Source organism: Littorina saxatilis, linkage group LG2, assembly GCF_037325665.1.
Source record: "Littorina saxatilis isolate snail1 linkage group LG2, US_GU_Lsax_2.0, whole genome shotgun sequence".
Classification (NCBI taxonomy): Eukaryota; Metazoa; Mollusca; class Gastropoda; order Littorinimorpha; family Littorinidae; genus Littorina; species Littorina saxatilis.
Window position 1 is genome coordinate 3,683,924 of NC_090246.1, and position 26,534 is coordinate 3,710,457.

At 43.5% G+C, this 26,534-nt stretch overlaps 1 protein-coding gene across 2 annotated transcripts in view; it reads right to left on the reverse strand.

The window, feature by feature from the left end:
- Nucleotides 1-26,534, reverse strand: part of LOC138958029 (calcium uniporter protein, mitochondrial-like) — a 127,913-nt gene that overhangs the window by 93,952 nt on the left and 7,427 nt on the right. For both annotated transcript variants that reach the window (XR_011453270.1, XM_070329060.1), the window contains exon 3: nucleotides 19,134-19,304. Coding sequence is in view for 1 of the 2 variants with exons in the window: in XM_070329060.1 (XP_070185161.1) it covers nucleotides 19,134-19,304 (171 nt within the window). In the remaining variant the exon portion in view is untranslated. The remainder of the gene's footprint in view (nucleotides 1-19,133; nucleotides 19,305-26,534) is intronic.

Genomic DNA, 26,534 nt, shown 5'->3' on the forward strand with positions numbered 1-26,534 from the left:
ATTTATTGTCCTTGTCTATCGGACACGAAGAAGGGAAGCTACAATCGCCCCAGGCCATATATACTCTTTGTTTCCTGAGCCCGGACCATTAAGACGGTTACGTCATAGGTCTGTTCATTCTTCAGTTTGTCGGTGTCAAAAGTTATACCCCCATTCCACACAACCGTTCTTTGTCCTGTTCCCGTACCAACCAAGAAATGCTGCCACAACAATGGAACGCTGCGCAAACGGCCGTTTTTTTGGCATCTTTCAGCAGCGTCTGACCATACTGAGTGGCAGCCGTCCTTGGTCGGGACCTAGAACGGATGTGTGGAATGCGGGTATGACAACTCAGTGTGTGAGAGCGCTACCGTTGCGTTACCGTTGTTGATCCAAGCGTTCCGTTACCGATGGGTTGAGGTTCTATTACCGTTCATTCTGATCGGGAGGGGAACGGCTAAAAATTTGAACATGCAGCCCAAACTCAGCCGTCCCTACCGACCCTACCGTTCAAAGCAGTTCCGTTAACGATCAGTTACGTTCATTGCGGTTCTGTCCCGATCCCTCCCGTTCCCGCACCGTTCCTTGGTCGGTACGGGAACGGGACCTAGAACGGTTGTGTGGAAAGGGGGTATAAGACTCGACCACTTGGCTTATGGTGGAGACAGCTGGAAGATCTCTGGATATAATTGAAGAGGAGTAGTCTTCCTTTTAGAAAATGTGTACTCTGCCTTGCAGATTACACATGTGTGCTGTCGGGGCTGGGTAAAGGGAGTGGAGGGTAAAGGGATGGGGGGTGGGTAAGCGAGGGGTAAGAGAGACGAAAGAGACAACTTGACAGGGAAAGTCACTGCCTGAAGTATTCAATAAAGCCACACACACAAAAAAAAGAAATTACCACATATGCAGGTTTTCAATTCATATTGTTGCAAAGTATCTGCACAAGCATGTGTGCCTCTGTGAGTATGTTCGTGGCTGCTTTTATGGGGTGCCTGTATCCTCAGGAATTTGAGGATTTCTTTTATCTCTCTTTTTCTGACACCGTTGATTTAACGTCATTTTTACAGGACAGTTTTTTTCCTTTCAGTTATAAGTTGTAGTAGTTTGACCTTATTGTTTTAGGACAAGTAGAGCTCGTTCACCAGTAGCAAATAGACTCTCAGTCCGTCAGTGTGCCTGAATGTGTGTGATGGGGGGGGGGGGGGGGGTTGGTGGGGGTTCTCCCGTGACCGGCCACCTGCAATGTACGGACAGGTTTGCACTGGCCCAAGGGTGTCCGTTCATGAGAGGGACTGCTGTAACAGCAAAACTAGTGTGAAACATAAGTAATCAATTTATCCACTTGACTATATTCACAACAGGGACCTATCACTCTTCTTTGCATGTTTTTATGCCTACGGATTTTCAAATACTCTGCAACGCTTGTAACCCAAATTCAACATGTGCCCGTACAATACCGCTTCTTTTATGAAAACATTGCTTCGGCCATGTTGATTTTAATCAACCAATTTTCTTGTTAGAATTGTAAAGCGCTTGGGGCTTTGAATCGGGAGACTGCCAGTAAACACGGCCTCACTTTACAGTGCACCGTATGGGTGAACGCGTAATAGACGATGTTCGGAAAATACTCTTTCGGGTTTGTATGGTTTGTGAAAGAGTGAATACTCTTGATTTTAGTGAGTCAAACTTTGGCCAAGCGAGTGGTGTGTCTGAAACACGTGAACAAGGAGCACAGGACTATTTGAAATCTTCCTTTGCTTTTAGTGAGTCAAACTTTCCCACGTGACATGATAGGCCAGTCACAAGCGAGGGGACAAAGAGCACATGTAGACAGCTTGCCTCACTCAAAGCAAGGGTATTCACTCTTTACAACCAATACAAACCCGACAGAGTAATTTCCGGAATTCGTTTGTCATACAGAGCTGTCGTGATCAGGCTAATAGCCCCCTCCTTCACGCTGGGATGATGGCGCTCACACTCTCCCTGATTGAAAGGTCTCCTGCCAGGCAATCCACACATCTCACACCACATGTTCAGCCTACGATCCAGTCCCAGCGGTCTGACTAAATACTACGCGACCGCACGCGGACGCACGCGGCCTTGCACTACCTTGCGCTACCAAACTAAAGCATGTACATGTACTTTTCTTTTATATATAGTATCTTCACAACATTATCTGACTTTATACCAAGTTTGAAGTCACAGAAATAAAAAAAATAAGGGAGTTATGATGTATTTTGCGACGAGCTATCGAGCAAAAGTGAAAGCATTGCGGTTCAGCGTCCGACCATGTTCGCATTGATCTGAGAACGGAGGCTCAACCTCAATATAAAGAATGTTCATGTAATATTGTTTATATATCTAGTATCTTCACAGCATAATTATACTTTGTACCGAGTTTTAAGTCAGAGAGAAGAAAAAAAGTTAGTTCTGATGCATTTTCGAAGAGCTAGCGAGCAAAAGTGCAAACATCGGATTTCTGCGTCCGACCATGTTCGCATTGTTTTTGGAATCGCAGGCACGACCATAAATAAAAGTACGGTTGTTTAATATTCTTATCTAGTATCTTCAGGACATCATCTGCCTTTACACCGAGTTTTAAGTCACAGAAATAAAAAAAATAAGGGAGTTATGATGCATTTTGGAAGACTCTAGCGGAGATGATGATACTATGATAATGATGAAAATTATGATAATGATGATTATGATAATGATGATGATGATGATGATGATGATGATGATGATCGAATGAATGGAGCAAAAGAGAGCGATAACTAGAAAAATGAACATCAGCATGTACAACAACAACAACAACAACAACAACAACAACAACAACAACAACAACAACAACAACAACAACAACAACAACAACAACAACAACAGTCTGCGTGTGAGTGTGTGTGAGTGTTTGTTTGTGTATACGTGAGTGTTTGTGTGTGTGTGTGTGTGTGTGTGTGTGTGTGTGTGTGTGTGTGTGTGTGTGTGTGTTTGTGTGTGTGTGTGTGTGTGTGCGCGTGTGCGGGCCCGGTGTGTCAGTGTGTGCTCGGTGTGTCAAAGAGTCTTACTTTATTTGGTGTTTAACGTCGTTTTCAACCACGAAGGGTTATATCGCGACGGGGAAAGGGGGAAGATGGGATAGAGCCACTTGTCAATTGTTTCTTGTTCACAAAAGCACTAATCAAAAATTTGCTCCAGGGGCTTGCAACGTAGTACAATATATTACCTTACTGGGAGAATGCAAGTTTCCAGTACAAAGGACTTAACATTTCTTACATACTGCTTGACTAAAATCTTTACAAAAATTGACTATATTCTATACAAGAAACACTTAACAAGGGTAAAAGGAGAAACAGAATCCGTTAGTCGCCTCTTACGACATGCTGGGGAGCATCGGGTAAATTCTTCCCCCTAACCCGCGGGGGGGGGGGGGGGGGGGGTGTCAGAGAGTGTGTGTGTGTGTGTGTGTGTGGTGTGTGTGTGTGTGTGTGTGTGTGTGTGTCCCCCACGGTGTGCCCGGTATGTTCATGCAATATTCGTATAGATCTAGTATATATATATATCCATAACATTACATTACCTGATTTTGTATCGACTTTTAAGTCATAGAAATAACAAGTCGCGTAAGGCGAAATTACTACATTTAGTCAAGCTGTGGAACTCACAGAATGAAACAGAACGCACTGCATTTTTTCACAAAACGCAGTAAAATTAACGAGCCTGTTTAAAGCGGTAGTGGTTGAGCTGTGCTGCATAGCACGCTTTTCTGTACCTCTCTTCGTTTTAACTTTCTGAGCGTGTTTTTAATCCAAACATATCATATCTATATGTTTTTGGAATCAGGAACCGACAAGGAATAAGATAAAATTGTTTTTAAATCGATTTCGGAAATTTTATTTTAATCATAATTTTTATCTTTTTAATTTTCAGAGCTTGTTTTTAATCCGAATATAACATATTTATATATATGTTTTTGGAATCAGAAAATGATGAAGAGTAAGATTAACGTAATTTTGGATCCTTATATAAAAAATATAATTTTAATTACAATTTTCAGATATTTAATGACCAAAGTCATTAACTAATTTTTAAGCCTCCAAGCTGAAATGCAATACCAAAGTCCAGCTTTTGTCGAAAATTCCTCGGCCAAAATTTCAATCAATTTAATTGAAAAATGAGGGTGTGACAGTGCCGCCTAAACGTTTACAAAAAGCCAGATATGACGTCATCAAAGACATTTATCCAAAAAATTTAAAAAAAAGACTGGGGATTTCACACCCAGGAACTCTCATGTAAAATTTCATAAAGATCGGTCCAGTAGTTTACTCTGAATCGCTCTACACACACACACACATACATATATACACACACACACACACACACACCGTCACTCACAAGCACACATACACACAAACACACACAAGCACAAAATCACACATGAAATTGACTTGATGTTGTTGTTGTTGTTGTTGTTGTTGTTGTTGTTGTACATGCTGGCCGCTCACGCACACACTCACACACACACACACACACACACACACACAAACACGCATAATTATGTACTAATTATAAAAAAATTACATTTACATGCATCACAACTCCCTTCATTTTTATTTCTATGACTTAAAACTCGATACAAAATCAGGTAATGTTATGGATATACTAGATCTATACGAATATTGCATGAACATACCGGGCACACACTCACACACACACACACACACACACACACACACACACACACACCGGGCACGCACACACACACACACACACACACACACACACACACACACACACACACACACACACACTCACGTATACACTTACAAACACTCAAACGCAGACTGTTGTTGTTGTTGTTGTTGTTGTCGTTTTTGTTGTTGTTGTTGTTGTTGTTGTTGATGTTGTTGTACGTGCTGATGTTCATTTTTCTAGTTATCGCTCTCTTTTGCTCCATTCATTCGAGTATCATCATCATCACCATCACTGATTATCATCATCATCATCATCATTATCATAATCATCATAATCATCATTATCATAATTTTCATCATCAAAGTTATCATCCTCCTCGCTAGAGTCTTCCAAAATGCATCATAACTCTCTTATTTTTTATTTCTGTGACTTAAGAACTCGGTGTAAAGGCAGACGATGTCCTGAAGATACTAGATATATAAGAATATCAAACAACCGTACTTTGATTTATGGTCGTGCCTGCGATTCTAAAAACAATGCGCCGGAACATGGTCGGACGCAGATATCCGATGCTTGCACTTTCGCTCGCTATCTCGCGAGCCACTCACTGAATGAACTGATTATAACTATAATTAAGGTGTGAGAGGTCAACTAACGTGTTTTTGTTTAGGACGCTTTGATTGTCTGATGTCTTTAGCTAATTAACGTATCATCGACAGTGGACAACACCACCAATCACACATACGCTCGCACTCAAGCGAACACACAATTACCCACACACGCACGCTCGCTCGCCGCACCCACGCACGCACGCACACACGCACGCACGCACACACACACACGCGCGCACGCACGAACGCACGCACACACACACATATACACACACACACACACACCCGAGATATGTAGAAAAACATTCTGCAGTAAGTTCTTAGGTCTACGCGTGTAAAATCCTCAATTTGAGTTTCAGAATTCAATTTTTCTGAAGAGTGGGTCAGGGAAGCAGTATGGTCATGAATGCTTCAAACTATAGCGCACGTACCACAATAAAGCGAGTTTTACAAATAGCAGTCCAAAAATACAAAGTATAAGCGGCATCCACGCGTTAGACACAATGTAGAATTAAACACGCAGGCATAGATCTATCATGACGATGGATGTCATGGGAACAACGGGGAACACACGCGGCTATAACTCACTAAACGTCTGAGCGTGTTGTGTTCGCGCACGCAACTTTCCTTACGTGCTATCAAGTCCAAAGGGACACGCGCAGACTTTGTTTCAGGACCACATTAATGCCTCGGTCTTACATATACGATTTTTCGGAAGTGTCGGGGATAGTTAAGTCGGCTAGGTCGGAAGTGTCGGATGCAAATTCGGCTCCAAATTTCACTCCCGACCTGTCCTTACGACTTATCCGACCATGTAGCCGACAAGCAGACGACAACCACCCGACTTTAGGGCCGACAAATCCGACATGTGTCCAGACACTTCCGACTGCAGTAACGACAATTCCGACTGCAGTTACGACAGGCCCGGCTGAAAAACTTCCGAACAATGCCGACTGCAGTTACGACAGGCCCGGCTGAAAAACTTCCGAACAATAGCCGACTCTCACGACCAGTGTAACGACTAAACCGACTAGCTAACGACTGTCCTAACGACAAATCAGACTGCCCTTACGACTAATCCGAACGAAACTATGCTACCGACAAATCCGACCACCCTTACGAGTCTTCCGACTACCGTTACGACTAATCAGAATCGCCTTACGACTAAACCGACACGCTTACGACAACCACCCGACAAATTTCTATTCGTCTGAGTCGGGAGGCTCTTCCGACTGTTTTGAAAATTTCAAAACAGTCTGAAGGGCCTTCCGAACTAACCGACTTTTCAAAAACAAAATTGCTAATTCTCACGAACTCTCCGACCTCTTCCGACTTCCAGCCGACTACCTAAAGTCGGGTGACATTCGTAGATGTGAGACCGAGGCATTACGTCCCTTTTTATTAACAATAAAAAGATATGTTGCGAACACTTTTTTTGCGCAGATGTTCTGGCAACACGAACACACACACACACACACACACACACACTGAATAACTCTGCATTTCATGTTACCAGTATTTAAGAAATTGTTATATATGCGGGCTAAAATAAAATTCGGTTCACGTGAATCTTGTCGGTTCCACGTTTCACAGAAGTGTCAAAGGCTACTTTTTCCAGCATTTTTCCTTTTCACTTTTCTTAGCTCTATCCTTTCTCCTTTCAAAGCATGGCTTTATTTTTCTGAGAACAAAGAAAAACAAACTGAATAAAATTGTATTGAATTTTTCACTTCATTAGGGAAGAAGCCTACGCTGCTCTTTCAGGAATTAAAAAAAAATCGTCCCCTCAGAGCGCACTGAACGGACGCTAACATCCAGAAGCAGAACAAAAAATAAAACAAGAACAAAATAAAACAGAAGAGGAATAGAAGAAGGATGGGCGCATTTGAAGCTCAAACGCGTGTGGAATGGCGCCCATCTCTTTGAATGGAAGCGAAGCCCCTTGCGTAACCGTCCTGCGTTTTCTGAAGAGGAAGGTAAAAGCAATTTAGAGTCTTTCAGCTCCCTGCAGAGGCGGCTCAACTCAATCACCATGGAAATGAAGCTGGACATAACAGCCAGAGGGCAGCTAATCTCCGAGGACTTAGGATGGCCGGGGTCACTACCGTGTCCTTCTCGAGGACATGGTCAATTGGTCTCTGCCCTGCACGGCTTATCGGACTTTGCCCCAAGGGAAGTTACTGTAGTGTTTCTCAGTTGAATGCGTTAGCTGCCCTTACTCTCAGGGCATGACGTTGAAATGTGTTTATGTATTGATGACATTTCCTCTAGAGGAAAGAGGAAGGCCACGATCGTGTCCTTGTTGGGGGCTCTCTCTGTCTCTGTCTCTATCTCGCGCGCGCTCACGCAAACAAAAACACACATATATATATACGCTCACACAGAGACAGAGACAGAGAGACAGACAGACACAGAAACAGAAACAGAAACACACACACACACACACACACACACACACCACTTTACAGAAGTTATTCGTTTCTTTCTCGGTGCAGTTTTAGCATGACACCTTGCAAATAGAGCTAGGTCAGGGTGGACAAGTAAAATGGCACCATGCAAATAGCGCCAGGTCAGCGTTTGATACTGGTGTAAAAAAAACACGGCACCACATAGCGTTGGCGATGGAGTCAAGTGTCTCAAGATGGCATTCCAGAATTGCACACGCATGCCGGATTTACGGCCATGACCAGCATTTCCGTTGCCGTTTTACAGACAAGTGGAGATTGCGCGGAGTACTCCAGGGTCTGCCAATGCTCTGCTACAACTGTACAAGGCTACATTACATGATTCTTTCTCGGCAGGCAACACAATTATAAGTTCCAGACACCTTCTCGGCGACAGTTATCGAGTACCCGTATTAACGACCACCCATCCCATCTCACCCCACCCCCCTTTCCCCCAGGCAAAAACTGCTGATTTGCAGAAGAAACGCACAACTCTTGCTTATACAGTGAAGAGGGCCCCAAAGGGTTTAAAATCGTGATCGTGATTGGCGTTTTTTGACCTTTCTGTGACCGTGATTGCCGAAATTTCCATTTCTGTGATCGTGATGGGACTTTGCCCGTGATCCGTGATGACAAAAAAATCAAGTCTCGTGATCGTGATCGTCATTTGTTTTCGTGATCGTGATGGGCATTATTGCAAAGCATTTTATTTTCAACGTACATTTTTCACAGCTGTATCACTCTATGATCCTCTATTCGTCAAGGAGCCAATCCCGATTGAAGGGAAGCAACAACACATTCAGAAATATGATTTTGACAGCGATTGCTTCCCTTTAAGAGAACCAATCACACAAAAAAAGAGATCCAATCAGAAGGCGAATTGCAAAAGTCTGCCAAACTTCATGCAATGGAAGGGCTTCGTGCTAAAGTTTTGAGTGCATTCAGTCAAATTCGAATTCGAAGATCAAAAATGGCGTGCAGCGGATTCAAGCCAGACCAAAGCAGTCTGCGAGAATGCCTTCCTTGATGGAAAGGTCAGGATATGGGTCCGTCTTTCCGAAGACGTTGATCTATTCAGGGCCGGACTAGGTAAGTACTGGGGGGGGGGGGGGGTTACAGATGGGGGTGCAGGGGGCAAAGCCCCTTGGTGGGGGTCCAGGGGGCGAAGCCCCCTTGGTGGGGGTTGCAAGGGGGCTTCTCCCCCTTGAAGCTGAACGTTTTGTGATGTTTCTGGAGGGAAAGGAAGCCTCTCCTTGAACGAAAAAGGTCAATTCGACAGCAAGCTTTATAGGTAATGAAGAAGAATTGAGATTGTAAGGACTCATACTTTTCATCACAAAAATCGTTGAAGAAAAATGTCTTTCGAAAGGGGGTGAGAGGTGCGATTTCTCCTCGGATTTCATGATGATCCAGATGCAACCCCCTCCCTCCCCCCACAAAAAAAAGCGTTTGGGAGGTACATGCTTAAGCCAGGGGGGGGGGGGGTTGCGCAACCCCTGTAACTCCCCCCCCCCCCCCTAGTCCAGCCCTGTCTATGTTGCTCTATGACTGTTCTGAATGTAGGCAAAGATCTTGAAATTTGTTCAAGATCTTTGAGTTTGATTGAGATCATTGACATTGTCGACATTGCCACGTCCGGCTGTCACTCGCTCAGTGTGACCTCGACTGGCTCGAGTCTGATCGAGTCTGCGTGTAGCCAAAACCGAAACTAGAAATGTGTTTTTCATCCCAGCAACGTGGACACGCTTGGCATAGATTCTAATTGTCGCTTCTTTGCATTAAGCTTGGATTTATTTTAGCGCCTGTAAACTTATCAACAATGGGTTAAATTCAGGAACTATGGCGGGGAGACGTGCCAGTTTGGGTCACTTGATCCTCATGTCAAAGTCGATCGAAGTCATGTTCGTTGGGGATTTTGTTATTATAGACTCTACCATCACACATACATGTACTTTAATTTCAATCCACCCAATAGTTTTTGAGAAAATGAGTTTAAAAGATTTAGCTCTGGAAATGTGAAATTGTGCAAGTATATATTCATGTGTGTGAGTGAGGGTGTGGGAGTTGAATGTGTATGAGTGTATATTCCTTCACCCACCTTCATGATTCCTGGACTGACCTTTAGTCAGGATTATAGACTCTACCATCACACATACATGTACTTTAATTTCAATCCACCCAATAGTTTTTGAGAAAATGGGTTTAAAAGATTTAGCTCTGGAAATGTGAAATTGTGCAAGTATATATATACTCATGTGTATGAGTGCAGGGGCGGATTAGGGGGGGGGGGGGTTACAGGGGTTCCGGACCCCCCCCCCCCCTCCCGGCTGTCAATTTAAAAAAAAATTAATACTAACTTTAAAAGAAATAATGAGTGGCTGCTGACACCAGTTGATCATGTTTAAAATCAAGGATAAGCCATAAATTGTTCATAAAATAGCCAAAACTCTTCAGCTTCTCAGTGGGGGGCTCCCAACGGGGCCTTGCCCATGTACCCCACAAGGGGTCTACCCCTGGACCCAAGGTTGTAACCCCCCCCTCTGGCTTAACTGCTCCGCCCCTGGCGTGTATATTCCTGTGAGTGGCTGTATGAGAGAGAGAGAGAGAGAGCGAGAGAAAAAACAATGAAAACAACATTCTTGTTACTGATTACAAATCATGATATGTATGTCTAGGTGTGAATGAAAGAAAATTCAAAAAAAATAATAAAAAGTGCAACAGTTCTCACTTTGTGTTGAATAAACAATAGATCCAGAGGAGCGAATTACTGTGTGGTTGTGTTTACTTTGACACGTGCTTTCTGTACCCGTGCAACTTTTACCGTGACCGTGATTTGCCACTGGTGTTCGTGATCGTGAAAACAAAAATCAAGGTAACTGTGATCGTGAAAGCTAAAATTTCCCTTCCCGTGATCGTGATGACACCCCCCCTTTGGGGCCCTCAGTGAAACCTCTGCTTTTTAACCTCCTAAAATCCGAAAAACGCAATAGGAGTCGAATAATGGATGTACCTTACATGACAATATAAAGAAAACATTTGAAAACAATGAGGTACCATAGTAGAGCGAGTCTTATAATGGTTTTAAAGAAGAGGTTAAAGGCATATGTACGCGCTCCCGTGTTTACAAAGTGTAGTTTGCCCATAATCGATGTCAAACGCACCATAAGACCATGTAATGACGATATGTCGCCATGCGCGGACCATATACATGCATTACAGCTTGTTTTAGAGTCTCAAAAACTTTGGATGTAAACAAAGACGCGGAGTTATTTCCCTTGCGTCAACGCTACCTCTGTTGGCAAATCTATAAATAGGACGATCCAGATCAAAATGAAAATTAACATATCTCAACATTGAAGGGGTCCTAGACCACAATATTTTGCAGGGAACTTAATTTAGCATGTCTCCAGCTGTTGGTAAAGCAATTAGCGTGTATAGTCATCGAGTACATATGGCTTTAAAGGCGGTCTTTATTTGAGCTCGAAGTCGTCTTCGCGAAGTCTTCCCGAAGTCTTTTTTACCGAAAACTCAGTGCTAAAGCTGCGTGCGGCCAGCTTCGCGAAGCATACTTCGCGTACTCGACTTCGCCCAATTAATGACAGGCTTTAACCGTAGTTGACTTGGCCCAAGTAATGACAGGCTTTAACCGTAGTTGAGTGTGTGTTAATCATGTTATATGAAGTCTTATATCGCGCGCGTATCTCCAGACTCGGACTCAAGGCGCAGGGATCTATTTATGCCGTGTGAGATGGAATTTTTTTTACACAATACATCACGCATTCACATCGACCAGCAGATCGCAGCCATTTCGGCGCATATCCTACTTTTCACGGCCTATTATTCCAAGTCACACGGGTATTTTGGTGGACATTTTTTATCTATGCCTATACAATTTTGCCAGGAAAGACCCTTTTGTCAATCGTGGGATCTTTAACGTGCACACCCCAATGTAGTGTACACGAAGGGACCTCGGTTTTTCGTCTCATCCGAAAGACCAACACTTGAACCCACCACCTAGGTTAGGAAAGGGAGGAGAAAATTGCTAACGCCTGGTTAATCATGGTTTGGTTGTGTTTCGTTTCCTGCTGGGAGCTAAACCATCTCTTTCTTTCTTTATTTATTTGGTGTTTAACGTCGTTTTCAACCACGAAGGTTATATCGCGACGGGGAAAGGGGGGAGATGGGATAGAGCCACTTGTCAATTGTTTCTTGTTCACAAAAGCACTAATACAAAATTTGCTCCAGGGGCTTGCAACGTAGTACAATATATTACCGTACTGGGAGAATGCAAGTTTCCAGTACAAAGGACTTAACATTTCTTACATACTGCTTGACTAAAATCTTTACAAAAATTGACTATATTCTATACAAGAAACACTTAACAAGGGTAAAAGGAGAAACAGAATCCGTTAGTCGCCTCTTACGACATGCTGGGGAGCATCGGGTAAATTCTTAACCCTAACCCGCGGGGGGATAAACCATCTCCAATGAGATGATGCCAACACGCTAATTTACCGGCGCCGACTTGGCGTGCATCCACTGCAAACGGTAAGCCACGACTCTATTAACTGCCGTCGTTAATGAGGAACAGGTTAGGTCACTTGATTTATGGTCGCTGGGCTTGCACGTTTTGTACTCTTGTGGTTGAATTTCACTTCGTTCTTATTTCGCGTGCATCTCTCTCTCACTCTATCTCTCCCTCCCTCTCTCTGACGCTCTCTCTCACTCTATCTCTCCCTCCCTCTCTCTGACGCTCTCTCTTACACGCACGCACGCACACATTCAGAACAGGTTTTCCCAGTTATAGTAACATGAACGCACATAAATGCTTGGATAAACAGTGCTTTTGTTCTGAACGAGCATCGATAAATCAAAGAGAAAAACAAACACATTGAGTAAGGCTATGAGGTTGTCACCGGTACACGCATGCTGCCGAACAAACACATTGAGTAAGGCCATGAGGTTGTCACCGGTACACGCATGCTGCCGAACAAAGACATTGAGTAAGGCCATGAGGTTGTCACAGGTACACGCATGCTGCCGAACAAAGACATTGAGTAAGGCCATGAGGTTGTCACAGGTACACGCATGCTGCCGAACAAACACATTGAGTAAGGCCATGAGGTTGTCACCGGTACACGCATGCTGCCGAACAAAGACATTGAGTAAGGCCATGAGGTTGTCACAGGTACACGCATGCTGCCGAACAAAGACATTGAGTAAGGCCATGAGGTTGTCACAGGTACACGCATGCTGCCGAACAAACACATTGAGTAAGGCTATGAGGTTGTCACAGGTACACGCATGCTGCCGAACAAACACATTGAGTAAGGCCATGAGGTTGTCACAGGTACACGCATGCTGCCGAACAAAGACATTGAGTAAGGCCATGAGGTTGTCACAGGTACACGCATGCTGCCGAACAAACACATTGAGTAAGGCCATGAGGTTGTCACAGGTACACGCATGCTGCCGAACAAAGACATTGAGTAAGGCCATGAGGTTGTCACCGGTACACGCATGCTGCCGAACAAAGAGAGCAAGCTTAAACATACATCAGTCTTTCTTATCTATAGCAGCAGAACAATTTTAATTTTCTGTTTAGTCCTCATTAATGCACAACGTGGTTGATTAAATAAGGCTTTGTAGCAGAAACAGGAGTTTAATTGTGGTTAGGGCAGAGTGTTCAGCCAAGCAGCATGCACAGCTAAAAATCAATGACTTCATGGCTTTGTACTTTGTATTTTATGAAACAGCACATTTCTCATTTGAAATGACTTCTGTTCCACCTGGCGACTGTAGTTAGTACGATCAAGTCCAGCACTGAGATAACTCATCTTCTGTGGGCTCTTTTAAATTGACAACCTGGCAGATCAAATAAAGCCTTGTCACTGACATACGATACTGTTCGGCACACGTACTTCTCTTTTTCTATATAAACTGCGGTTAAGTTTACCCTGGCTGATCGAATAAAGCACTGTCGCCCGCAGATATGGAAGTTACTACGGTACAGATCAGCCAAGCCGCACAGCAAAACATCAATAATTTTTTTATTTCATAAGTTTTTACAAATTCATAAAGTTCAGCACATTTCTCATATTCTGCCTGTTTTCTTCAATTCACAACCTGAGTGATTGAATGACAGCTTTGTCTCCAACATAAAGGATTTTAGTCAATGCGAAAGAGTTCCGCACACTTTTCATTTTCTGTAAGTCTTCTTCAAAATACATGACATGAAACAATTGACAAAAATGCAGCTAGGACACGAACTCAAGCAGATGCTTATTTGACGTGACCATAACAATGCTTTCTTTCTTTCTTTATTTGGTGTTTAACGTCGTTTTCAACCGTTCAAGGTTATATATATCGCGACGGGGGAAGGGGGGAGATGGGATAGGGGAAAGGGGGAGATGGGATAGAGCCACTTGTTAATTGTTTCTTGTTCACAAAAGCACTAATCAAAAAATTGCTCCAGGGGCTTGCAACGTAGTACAATATATGACCTTACTGGGAGAATGCAAGTTTCCAGTACAAAACACGTAACATTTCTTACATACTGCTTGACTAAAATCTTTACAAACATTGACTATATTCTATACAAGAAACACTTAACAAGGGTAAAAGGAGAAACAGAACCTGTTAGTCGCCTCTTACGACATGCTGGGGAGCATCGGGTAAATTCTTTCTGGTCCCAACCATTATGGGACTCCCCCTAACCCGCGGGGGGTATGATGGTGGACAACACAATTATTAACCAGAAGAACAAAATGTAGGAGGGGGGTATGGGGAACTTAATCAAAACAGGAGGATTTACAGAGAAAAACAAATTAATAAAAGAAAAAAAAGAAAAGAAAAAAAGAAAGAAAAAAATAAGTTGAGACTATGAATGAAGCGCGTGGGACGAGAACATCGGTGCTGAGACATGCAATAAGTAAGTTCAGATAAATGTACATTTTCATGGAGAGGGCAGCATAGTTCGTTACGAATGTATGGAAGAAAACAACCACACACACACACACAAAAGAGAACAGCAAAACAAAAACAAAAACTCAATGATAATTATTACTTATGTTAAAAATATGTAATTGATGCAACAACACTGAGAGGCGGGTTTACGTTCTCCTGCACACAAACATACACAATACCAGTACGTGGGCTAATCCTTCAAGTTAGTCGACCAGATTCAGCAATAAAGGATTGGACCGACTCGAAAATCAATGTATTTATGCGAAATGAATGTTGCTCGCTGCCTCTTAATAATGTTTCCACGTGTCTAAAATTGGCAGGCAGTGAGTTAATTGTGGACATACGAGCATTTTCAAACAACGTGCAGTATAACAAGTAATGTTCAGCTGTTTCGTTCCGGTTACCGCACGCACACTGTGGGTTATCTTTTAAATGGCGTTTGCATAAATCGGAATTAAGGTTACTCATGTTCAAACGCATTCTACTGTGTTGTATTTCTACCTGTCTTTTTCCAAAATAATAATAAACTGGCACATGATGATGAGGACTTTGTAAATAATGCTTAAACTCGCTAATTGAGTTTGTGGTTTTAACCACATCAGGCAGATCATTCCATAAAATTGTAGTCGAAGGAACGAAGGATGTTCGGAAGATTTCTGTCCTGTGAGCTGGTACAAATCTGTCAAGTGGTCGTCTTCTGTGATAAGGATTTAGGCCACAAAAAAAAAGGTCTGTTTACGGTAACATAGGCCAAAAAAATAGGGTCGGTAGGTCGGGAAATTTTTTTTTTTCTTCCAAAAAACCATATTTTTACGTTATTTTGCAAAAAAAACCAAAAGATTTTTTTTTCTTTTTTCTCCCCAAATGCCAAAAAAAAGTCTAGGGTCGCGCGAAAAAAATAGGGTCGGTCGGGTTACCGTAAACAGACCTATTTTTTTTTTTTGGCCTTAAGGATGAAACTAGTGGGGGCAAAAGGTCAACTAAATATAGGGGACATTTACCATGAACCATTTTATGATATAAAATCAATTTATGTTGTCTTCGGCGTTCCTTTAGACAACAAAATCCGCTTTCTTTGTAAATCTTACCATGACTAGTTCTCCGCACACCACCAATTATAATACGTAAAGCTTCAAGGTGTAGTTTTTCCAGGGTGTTCGATAAGTAGGTAGATACAATAAAGCTTTGCCGCTAACATAGAACATCTGCAGTTAATACGATAAAGTTCAGCACATTTCTGATTTCAAGTCCTCTTCAATGTTGCCCCTGACCTACATGTTTGTAGTTAGAATGGTGCTAGCAGCGGACACAGCTACAATCAACGACTTAATGACAAGTTTGTATTTTATACAATCCAGTTGAGCACAATTCTCATTTTTCTCTAACTCCTGTTCACCTTGCAACACCACTGATCGAATAAAACATTGTCGCCGACATGGACGTTATGTTCAACTTCAAGAACATGTCTCATTTGCTATAACTTGCAGTGTCGCTCTAGGCCTCGGTCTTCGGGACATTATAATTATTACATACTTCCTTGACCTATGCATTGTTCTGACCCCTGGTCGGTCAGCCGCACGAAGAGGCCTTAACCAGCCCAATTAGACCTATATACATATTTTCAATCAAGTTAGCCAAAACAATTAGAACTATACAGTGGAGTCCAGCTATAACAAACCTGGGTATAACGAAATCCCTCTTTTAACAAACTGCCATTGATTTCCCGGCAGACAGCCTTCTATTTCTTACTTGTTACTTTCCGGCTACATCGAACCTTTTGAACTCATTTGCATAACGAACCCCTCTTTTAACAAACACGTTTTCATCGCCCCAGAGCCGTTTTGTCTCTAAAAGTCACAAGGCTACAACGAACTGATGTCAATAATTGTCTCCAAAGACAAAAATACACAAAAATACACAAACACAAGTGCACATCGCGTGATGAGCGAATAACAAACTAACAGCGGGAGGTGCACGGAACAGATCGAACCAAAACCGAAAGTTGTGGTGACGTCATGACATTTTGCTATGTACGTCAGCGAAACTCGTGCACATGTAGTCTGTCTTGCTAAAAACAATGGCTGACGAACATGGTTTCGAAATCTGGAACTGTTTTTTTGTTTTTTCCGATCCGTGACCGAGTGACGCGATATAGAACCACGCGTTCGTTTGAATCAATAGTACTCTCCTCAGGCAGTGAAGTTTCCTAAATTGCTCAACACTGTGGACAGTCCGGAGTGCCGTGAATGAGCGAGTCAAAGTTTTATCGTGAAAACTGACGCTTTTCATGCACCTCCCGCTGTTAGTTTGCCTCTCTCTATGGATTATATTATGAAGCTGTTGAAAACATGCAGAGATTGTACTCTCCAAGGAAAGATCGATGGGACGATCATTTGAAGGTGATTGGGAAAACTTGTCTTGAGGCCATTTAGGGTTGAAAACTCTACAGCGAATTACTGATATAAGTTTATAGCGAACTAAAATGTATCTCCCTTGAGATTCGTTGTACCCGGACTCCACTGTACATATTTTCAAACAACTACTAACTGACCTAGTGCCTGAGTATGGGAACGTCAATGAACTTGCGCTCAATTTACAACAAGGTTGACTGACTAAATCTTGGCCGCTACTAAAAATGATATTTGTACTAAATTGCAGTCAGTACGGAACACTTGGGCTAACAGGCTTGCAGCTGGTACAGGTAAAAATCAATGTATTTTTGACTTCACATTATTCAATATCCCTACCACTGACAGAATCGCGTTGCCGTTCCGCTTGGCTGAGCAAGCAAATTGATCGCACTATTACAAAGGTCTAAAATGTTTCAATGCGTAAAAAAAATAGTCGGCTGCTTTGCCTCTGCCGAGATGAACTTTTTAATGGCCGTTTACACCGCTACTCGAGGGCAGTTAAGTATAAGCGTGTGTGTGTGTGTGTGTGTGTATGTGTGTGTGTGTGTGTGTGTGTGCGCGTGCGTGCGTGCGTGCGTGCGTGCAAGCGTGCGTGCGTGTGTGGTGCGTCTGTCTGTCTTTCGTGTTTATAACGGGGTGTGAATCTGGAGTGTGCGCGCGCGTGTGTTGCGCGAAGAGAGACAGGGTGAGAGAGAAAGACACACACACACAGAGAAAAAACAGAGAGAGACAGAGAGATGGAATTTGCTGGCCAAGCTCACATCCTCGTTTGGGGATGAAAAGACAGCCAATAGCAAGGAAATGCAAAACAAAAAGAACCCACTAACATATCCCTCGGAAGAATCCGTGCTTTATTTTCACCCTGATGGACATTCTAACACTCGCATCAAGAACAGGATATTGCAGGCAGGCCACAAAAGAAGCAATTGTAACAAAGAGGATTACCATTCAGGCAGATAAAATAAACGCAGGAGAAGAAAAAGAAGGAGTAACAACCATGAGGAAGGAAAGGTCAAAAACAACAAAAACGGACACACACACACAACCCACAGAATATGAGGAGAGAAGAACGCGATGTACAAGAAAATAAATCAAAATACGCATCAAAAAAAACTTCACGGATGCAGCTCGGGGCAGAGGGCATGCCAAGAGCAAAGAAGGGGGAAATTACAATTAACAAAAATAAGGCGTGTAACGAAAATAAGGCGTGTAACAGAGAGAGAGAGAGAGAGAGAGAGAGAGAGAGAGAGAGAGAGAGACAGAGACAGAGACAGACAGACAGACAGACAGACAGAGAAAGAGACAGACAGAGCGAAAGAGAACGAGAGAGAGAGAGAGAGAGAGAGAGAGAGAGAGAGGGGAGTGGTGGGGGTGACAGAGAGAGAGAAACAGAGAGAGAAACAGAGAGAGAGACTTTTCTTTGTCACATTTTCTCTCTAAATTTGTTTTTCATCTGAGAAGAAAATAGTTCCCTCTGGCCCTTTCTTTCTCCAATCTCATTGTAACTTTCTACGTATTTTGATTCATTGTCAAGTCCAATTTCATCACTTGATGAAATGAACCTGCCAGGATTGTAGACAGAGAACCTGGTAATGCCTCCAACCTCCTCAGAGAGACAGACAGACATACACGCAGACAGAATATGAAAATGACCTACTTATGAACGGAGGCCCTGCCAATGCTTCAACCCTCCTCCTCCTAAAAGAGAGAGAGAGAGAGAGAGAGAGAGAGAGAGAGAGAGAGAGAGAGAGAGAGAGAGAGAGAGAGAGAGAGAGACACACACACACACACACATACAGAAATACAGACAGAGACAGAGAGATACATAGACACAGGCAGGCAGAGACAGACACAAAGATTAATATTTTTTAAATATTAATTGTTGGCGTTTAGACTGAGATTGAGACCCTGTCGATGACTCCATCCTCTTCAGAGAGACAGACAGACAGACAGACAGACAGACAAACAAACAGACGGTCAGACAGACAGACAGAGAGACAGACAGACAGACAAACAGACAGACGACTTACCAGGCTTGTAGACGGAGACCCTGTCGATGCCTCCATCCTCCTCTTGTATAAAGGTGAGGAAGTCGGCCACCGTGTGCGTGATGGGCTTGAGGGTGAACTCGCAGCTCTCTCGCCGCGAGGGTAAAGGCACGGACACCACCGGTAAGCCATCGCGGTACTGCACTGTCACCTCTGGCAACCATGGAAAACACAAGTCCATTGTATTAGAGACAGCTTTGGCAATCAAAGAAAACAAAACAAAATTAGATTTAGAGATGGATCTGAGCATGAACTCGAGGGTAAAGGAATGAACACAATCTGCCCAATGGATCATCCGAGGACTGCAAATCACAGGATGAGAAACGTTTTCGATAAGGGTTTTGCTGTGGACGAACTCGATCGGTAAGATAAAGTCATGAACACCTCTGGCAACCATGGAAATCACAAGTGTTAGAGATAGGTCTGAGCATCAACACGAGCGTAAAGGCACGGACACCACCGGTAGGCCATCGCAGCACTGCACTCACCTCTGGCAACCATGGAAAACACAAGTATCAGAGATAGATCTCGCAATCATGCAATTACAAGTACTAGCAGAAGACACCACCGGTAAGCCATCGCGGCACTGCACTGTCACCTCTTGCAACCATGGAAAACACAAGTATTATATAGATCTCGCAATCTGGCAAGCATTGGCAGAGGACACCACCGGTAGGCCATCGCGGCACTGCACTCACCTCTGGCAACCATGGAAAACACAAGTATCAGATATAGGTCTGAGCATGAACTCGAGGGCAAAGGCATGAATATCATCGGTAAGCTATTGCGGTACTGCACTGTCACCTCTGGCAATCATAGAAATCACAAGTAAATTATGGACTCTCTCGCCGCGAGGGTATGAATGGCCTGAACATCGCCGGTACTGCATTGTAACCTCTTGGAGTCATGCAAAACATAAGTGTCAGAACTTAGAGATAGATCTAGCAATCATGCAAAACACAAGTATTAGACACCTGAACATGAACTCAAGGAAAATGAATGAACATCATTGCAGTATTGCTCTGTCACCTCTCACAATCACGCAGAACACAAGTTTTAGAGATTATCAGATGGGTCTGAGCGTCAACTCGAGGGTAAAGGCATGAACATATTATGCCCCATGGACAATCTCAGGAATAAATCAAAGGATGAGAAACATGAACACCACCGGTAAGCCATGGCGGTACCACATCTATTTTAATGCCAGCAGAGACTTACAGAACTGAACAGTTTCCGATGCAACTGTCATCATCATATCTTCCCCTGTGTTCGTTTGTGTTACTCTTTGTAAGATCTGTAGATTTTGTTGAATTTTCCGCCCCCCCCCCCCCTCCCCCTCTATTTTGTTTAGATCTGTCATGTTGTTAGGTTTCTGTATCAATACCTCTCCGCCAATCAAGTACAACTCAGCCCCACCCCCAACCCCTTCTTCCTTCCCCCCCCCCCCCCCCCTCCGTCCTCTCTTGCGAGCATGCACGAGGTTGATTCTCTCATCAAAAAAAGAAAAGTTGATGTTTCTTTCTCCGTCGATCCAGCGGTCACTAGTTGCTTTGATCTGTTCATGCTCTGTTTCGGTATCGCTTTATCTCCCTCTCAGCGGGCTGGCATGTTATCTGATTCTCGATTGCAGACTGCGACATGGCATGAATACAGGTCTATTCTTGCACTTGACAGAGTGAGAAGGAAAAGTCATTCAACTTGTGCCTTACTCTTGTGACTTTCACAGTCACGAACAGTCATTCAACTTGTGCCTTACTCTTGTGACTTTCACAGTCACGAACAGGCTGTTTAGGGAAACGCATACCACTCCCACTGTCCAAGCCAAAACGTAGTGATCATGGGATGATGTCCTGGTCAATGATCTTTGAAGTGGCAGGTAGCACGAAAAGCCACCAAGCCTATGATTAAGGCGGAGGGATCCGATTTGCCCGCTCGCTCTCTCGCTCTCTCTCTCTCTCTCTCTCTCTCTCTCTCTCTCTCTCTCTCTCTCTCTCTCTCTTTGAGTGCGTGCGTGCGTGCATGTGTGCGTGAGTATGTGCGTGTATACATGTGTAAGCATGCTCGCCAGCATGCGGTGTAAGTATAATTCTGTCTGTCTGCCCGAACGTGTGTTTCTCCGAGTGTGTGCGCCATTGCCACTCGGATTGTGAGCGAGTGTGTAACTTTGTAGATGAGTGCATGCATGCGTGACTGCATAGACACGATGCGCCACAGCTGGACGCTTTGACAGTGGAGGGTGACGGTGCTCACGGGGGATAACCGGCTATACAGTGGTAAGCTGGTGTACGGTGAGTAACACTCGATTCGGCCTGCATTTTCCAGTTTTACCACAAAGTTGTTGATTTCTGTCTAGATTAAAGGTGACCTACTGCATCTGCGATGACTAACTTTGTTTCGAAATGCATAATATGTCGAAGAAGGATTTGCGTTTTCCCGTATTTAAATGTTAAAACGAGAAATCGTGGTGACGAAGCACCGGAAATGGCTGCTCGGTGGGTTTCAAATGTAGAAATACGCTTGTTTTTACAAAACCAGCTCGTATTCAGCTTCGGTACGGGAGTCTTAGTGACAAAGGAATCATACTTGATGCAAAGGAGTGCTATTGTCGGGTTGGAATCATTCGTTAGAGCGTGTAGGCGAGAGGCGGTCAAATATGCGAGATGATCGTACACCGGGTTGAAGACCGTCGCGAATGGGGCCTCAGACCCAAAATCCGGTTTGATGCATAATTTTCTGTTAAACTAGATATTCGAACACTCTCTCTCTCTCTCACTTCCTCTTTCTGTCTCTGCCTCTCTGTCTGTCTGTCTGTCTGTCTTTCTGTCTCTGTCTCTCTCTCTCAGCAGTCTCTCACTGTTTCGTCACTGAATAGTCGTCGGTTGCTAATCCCCCCCCCCCCCCCCCACTTTTACCTTCAATATAATGTTGAATTGGTGTGGCTGTCATCCGTTAGCCAGCCAGCATAGAACAATACACAGTACTTTGGGGGAAAGGAGGCACACGATTAGGAGGTAGTTGTCCTGGATCATGACTTTTTTCAGGCAACGAAGTCATTCGGCGCTTAGTGTTTTCCGGGTAATTTTGTACGAGTCCATCTCTCAACATAGAGGGAACTCACGTGATCCAATATTATCATGAGCTAGTACAAAATGCTGCGGAAAAAATGTAAGAAGGTTTTCTGCAATAAAAGGACAGCACCGTTTTACCGCAGCATTATTTATTTCAATTTTACTGCAGTAAAATGTTTTGCTGCGGAAAAAGATGCTTCGGCGGATGATAACATTATTCAGAAATGCTGCAGAAAACCCGTTTTTCTGCTGTATTTCTGTTTTTCCGCAGAATAGCTGAATGAAGTCATAATCCGAAAAGGATGGATATGTAGTCTCTGTTTCCGCGGCCTTTTATACTTGCTCATTATCACTTGAGTTGTCTCTCTGTTGAGAGATGGACTCGTCCTAAATTACCGAGAATTTTCGGAGCGCCGAATGAGTTCGTTGTCGGAAGTTCAAAGTTGCAAAATTACGCTGGTAACACACTTACCTGTCAGCAGCATTATCAAATTTGCATAGACGGACGCAGTAGTCCACTTCGTTTTCGATTTGCTTCAAAAATTATTCTCGCTTCTGATTGGGGCACTGTGGAGCAAGCTATTATATCCTGAGGGGGGGGGGGGGGGGGGGGGGGCGGCGGCGGATATAAACGCTACTTAACAAGATCGTTAGTTTTTCTGAGTAAAAAAAAAAACTGTCACAGGTTATTCGGAAGAAACAAGTATTCCCAATAAATCCGGGGAAAAAACATGTAAACATTATGTTGCGGAAAAACTACTTTCAGATGGAAACTAGGCAAACCATTAGGATGTAATTTTCCTTAGCGTACATATTATCACTTTTTCAGTTTTCCTGCGAAAAAACCCACAGAAATGATGTAAAAAAAACCGGTTTATCTGCAGCATTTTTGAATTAATGTCATCATCCGCAGAAGCATAGTTTTTTCCGCAGCAAAGGTTTTCTAAAGCAAATGTTTACATATTTTTCCGCGGCATTATTGGGAAACACTTATTCTTCTTTTTACCCAGAAAACACTGAGCGCCGAATGACTTCGTTGACTGAATAAAGTCATAATCCGCTAAGGACGACTACCTCCTAACCATATGCCTCCTTTCCCCCTCAAAGTATTGCTGACTGGCTAACAGATGACAGCCACTCCTATTCAACATTATACATGTATTGAAGGTTAGTCGGGAGGGGGGAGGAGGGGGTAAAGGGGGGGGGGGGGGCATTTTAGCAACCGACGACTATTCAGTGACGTACAGAGAGAGACTGCTGAGAGAGAGAGACAGAGACAGAGAGAGAGACAGAGAGAGAGACAGAGACAGAGACAGACAGAGACTGAGAATGTTCTAAAAGTCTAGTAAAACAGAAAATTATGCATCAAACCGCATTATGCGTCTGCGGCCCCATTCGCGACGGTCTTCAACCCGGTGTACGATCATCTCGCATATTTGACCGCCTCTCGCCTGCACGCTCTAACGAATGATTCCAACCCGACAATAGCACTCCTTTGCATCAAGTATGATTCCTTTGTCACTAAGACTCCCGTACCGAAGCTGAATACGAGCTGGTTTTGTAAAAAGAAGCGCATTTTTACATTTGAAACCCACCGAGCAGCCATTTCCGGTGCTTCGTCACCACGATTTCTCGTTTTAACATTTAAATACGAGAAAACGCAAATCCTTCTTCAACATATTATGCATTTCGAAACAAAGTTAGTCATCGCAGATGCAGTAGGTCACCTTTAATCCAGACAGAAATCAACAACTTTGTGGTAAAACGGGAAAATGCAGGCCGAATCGAGTGTTACTCACCGTACACCAGCTTACCACTGTATAGCCGGTTATCCCCAGTGGTGCTTGATTAATTTCACTGCACATTGTCGTGTCCTATCCACATGCAAACCAACCATGCACAATATTATTGTTGTGGTTTATGAGAGAACTTGTGTAGTATCAGTGTGTGTTTGTGTGTGTGAGTGAGAGTGTATGTGTGTTATTGTGTGTGTGTGTGTGTGTGTGTGTGTGTGTGTGTGTGTGTGTGTGTGTGTGTGTGTGTGTGTGTGTGCGTGCGTGCGTGCGTGCATGCGTGCGTACGCAGCAACAACACGCTGTTTAGGAGAAGTTCAAAGAACTGCACGTAAATCCTTCCAAAATGTCCATTCATGTTCCTCAAGCACAGACCTAACGAGTCTTCAGAAGATCCGAATCTCCCTCCTTGCTGGAATATCTTGCTACTTTGGATGACTAACGAGTCTTTTGAATATCCGAATCTCCTCCTCTGCTGGAATATCTTGCTACTTTGCATATGATCTAACGAGTCTTTTGAATATCCGAATCTCCTCCTCTGCTGGAATATCTTGCTACTTTGGACGATCCGACGAGTCTTCAGAAGATCCGAATCTCCTTCTCTGCTGGAACATCTTGCTACTTTGCATGCTCATTCCAGCCGAACCTATCGTCTGTAGCTTGGAGAATTAGCAATGTGCATCCTTCTTCCCTCTAACAATCATATATATACACCAGCACTGTTTGTACGCAGGTTTTTTTCATGCCAGTCGGTATTGATCAGTACACAAAGTAATAACATTAGTCATTAGTAACTCGGTCAACCCTCGATCAGAAACCTATCTACGCTGCAACCGGACCTGAAGTCGCAACTTCTTAGTCTGCGTTGACACAAACATGATCAAACAAGAAAGCATTACTGGGGAGGGGTGCGGTGGGCCAGCAGGGGAGGGGGGATGGTAGACGGCACAAGGGAAATGAAGAGAGGCAAGGGGGTGGGGGGCACGGACGAAAGTGAGGGCCGGGGAGGGGTCGGGGAGGGGGTGGGGCTGGGGGGGGGGGGGGTGGGTGGGGCTGGAAATAGTGAGAATTATTCTGATCCCTCCGTGCTCTGGTCAACAGGTTGAGCGTGTCGAAAGACATTACGAGCGACGGTGTGTCGGGACCCCAACTCAATCAATAAAGTGGGGCTGGGGGTAAGAGCATTGCCACACGGTTGGTCTATTTCTTGTTCGTGTCAACACCAAGGCATGCCAGATCCATCAAAAACAGGTCTGACAGGAAAATAACATACATCGTACATTTATACTGAAATCATGCAGATTGCAATAACCATTGTATGTGCGCTGGGATTGCAGTTATGTTTTCTCCGTTTTATCAGATATTGGAAGTTTATTTTTTCTTGAGAAATGAGAATCACAATGTTGCTCACAGCTGTGCACAATAACCTGCTCCTGCGTGTGTTTACTCGGTGTGTTTACATACTTTTGGACACACAACAGATCGTTAGAGAGAGAGAGAGAGAGAGAGAGAGAGAGAGAGAGAGAAAAAAAAACAAGTCGCGTAAGGCGAAAATACAACATTTAGTCAAGTAGCTGTCGAACTCACAGAATGAAACTGAACGCAATGCAACGCAGCAAGACCGTATACTCGTAGTCCACCGCTCACGGCATAGGCAGTGAAATTGACAAGAAGAGCGGGGTAGTAGTTGCGCTGGGAAGGATAGCACGCTTTTCTGTACCTCTCTTCGTTTTAACTTTCTGAGCGTGTTTTTAATCCAAACATATCATATCTATATGTTTTTGGAATCAGGAACCGACAAGGAATAAGATGAAAGTGTTTTTAAATTGATTTGGAAAATTTAATTTTGATAATAATTTTTATATATTTAATTTTCAGAGCTTGTTTTTAATCCGAATATAACATATTTATATGTTTTTGGAATCAGCAAATGATGGAGAATAAGATAAACGTAAATTTATTTGGTTTTGTAACTTTTTTTTTAATTTTTTTACAATTTTCAGATTTTTAATGACCAAAGTCATTAATTAATTTTTAAGCCACCACGCTGAAATGCAATACCGAAGTCCGGGCTTCGTCGAACATTACCCGACCAAAATTTCAACCAGTTTGGTTGAAAAATGAGGGCGTGACAGTGCCGCCTCAACTTTCACGAAAAGCCGGATATGACGTCATCAAAGACATTTATCAAAAAAATGAAAAAAACATCTGAGGATATCATACCCAGGAACTCTCATGTCAAATTTCATAAAGATCGGTCCAGTAGTTTAGTCTGAATCGCTCTACACACACACACACACACACGCACATACACCACGACCCTCGTCTCGATTCCCCCCTCTACGTTAAAACATTTAGTCAAAACTTGACTAAATGTAAAACAAGTCGCGTAAGGCGAAAATACAATATTTAGTCAAGTAGCTGCCATTTTTCAGCAAGACCGTATACTCGTAGCATCGTCAGTCCACCGCTCACGGCAAAGGCAGTGAAATTGACAAGAAGAGCGGGGTAGTAGTTGCGCT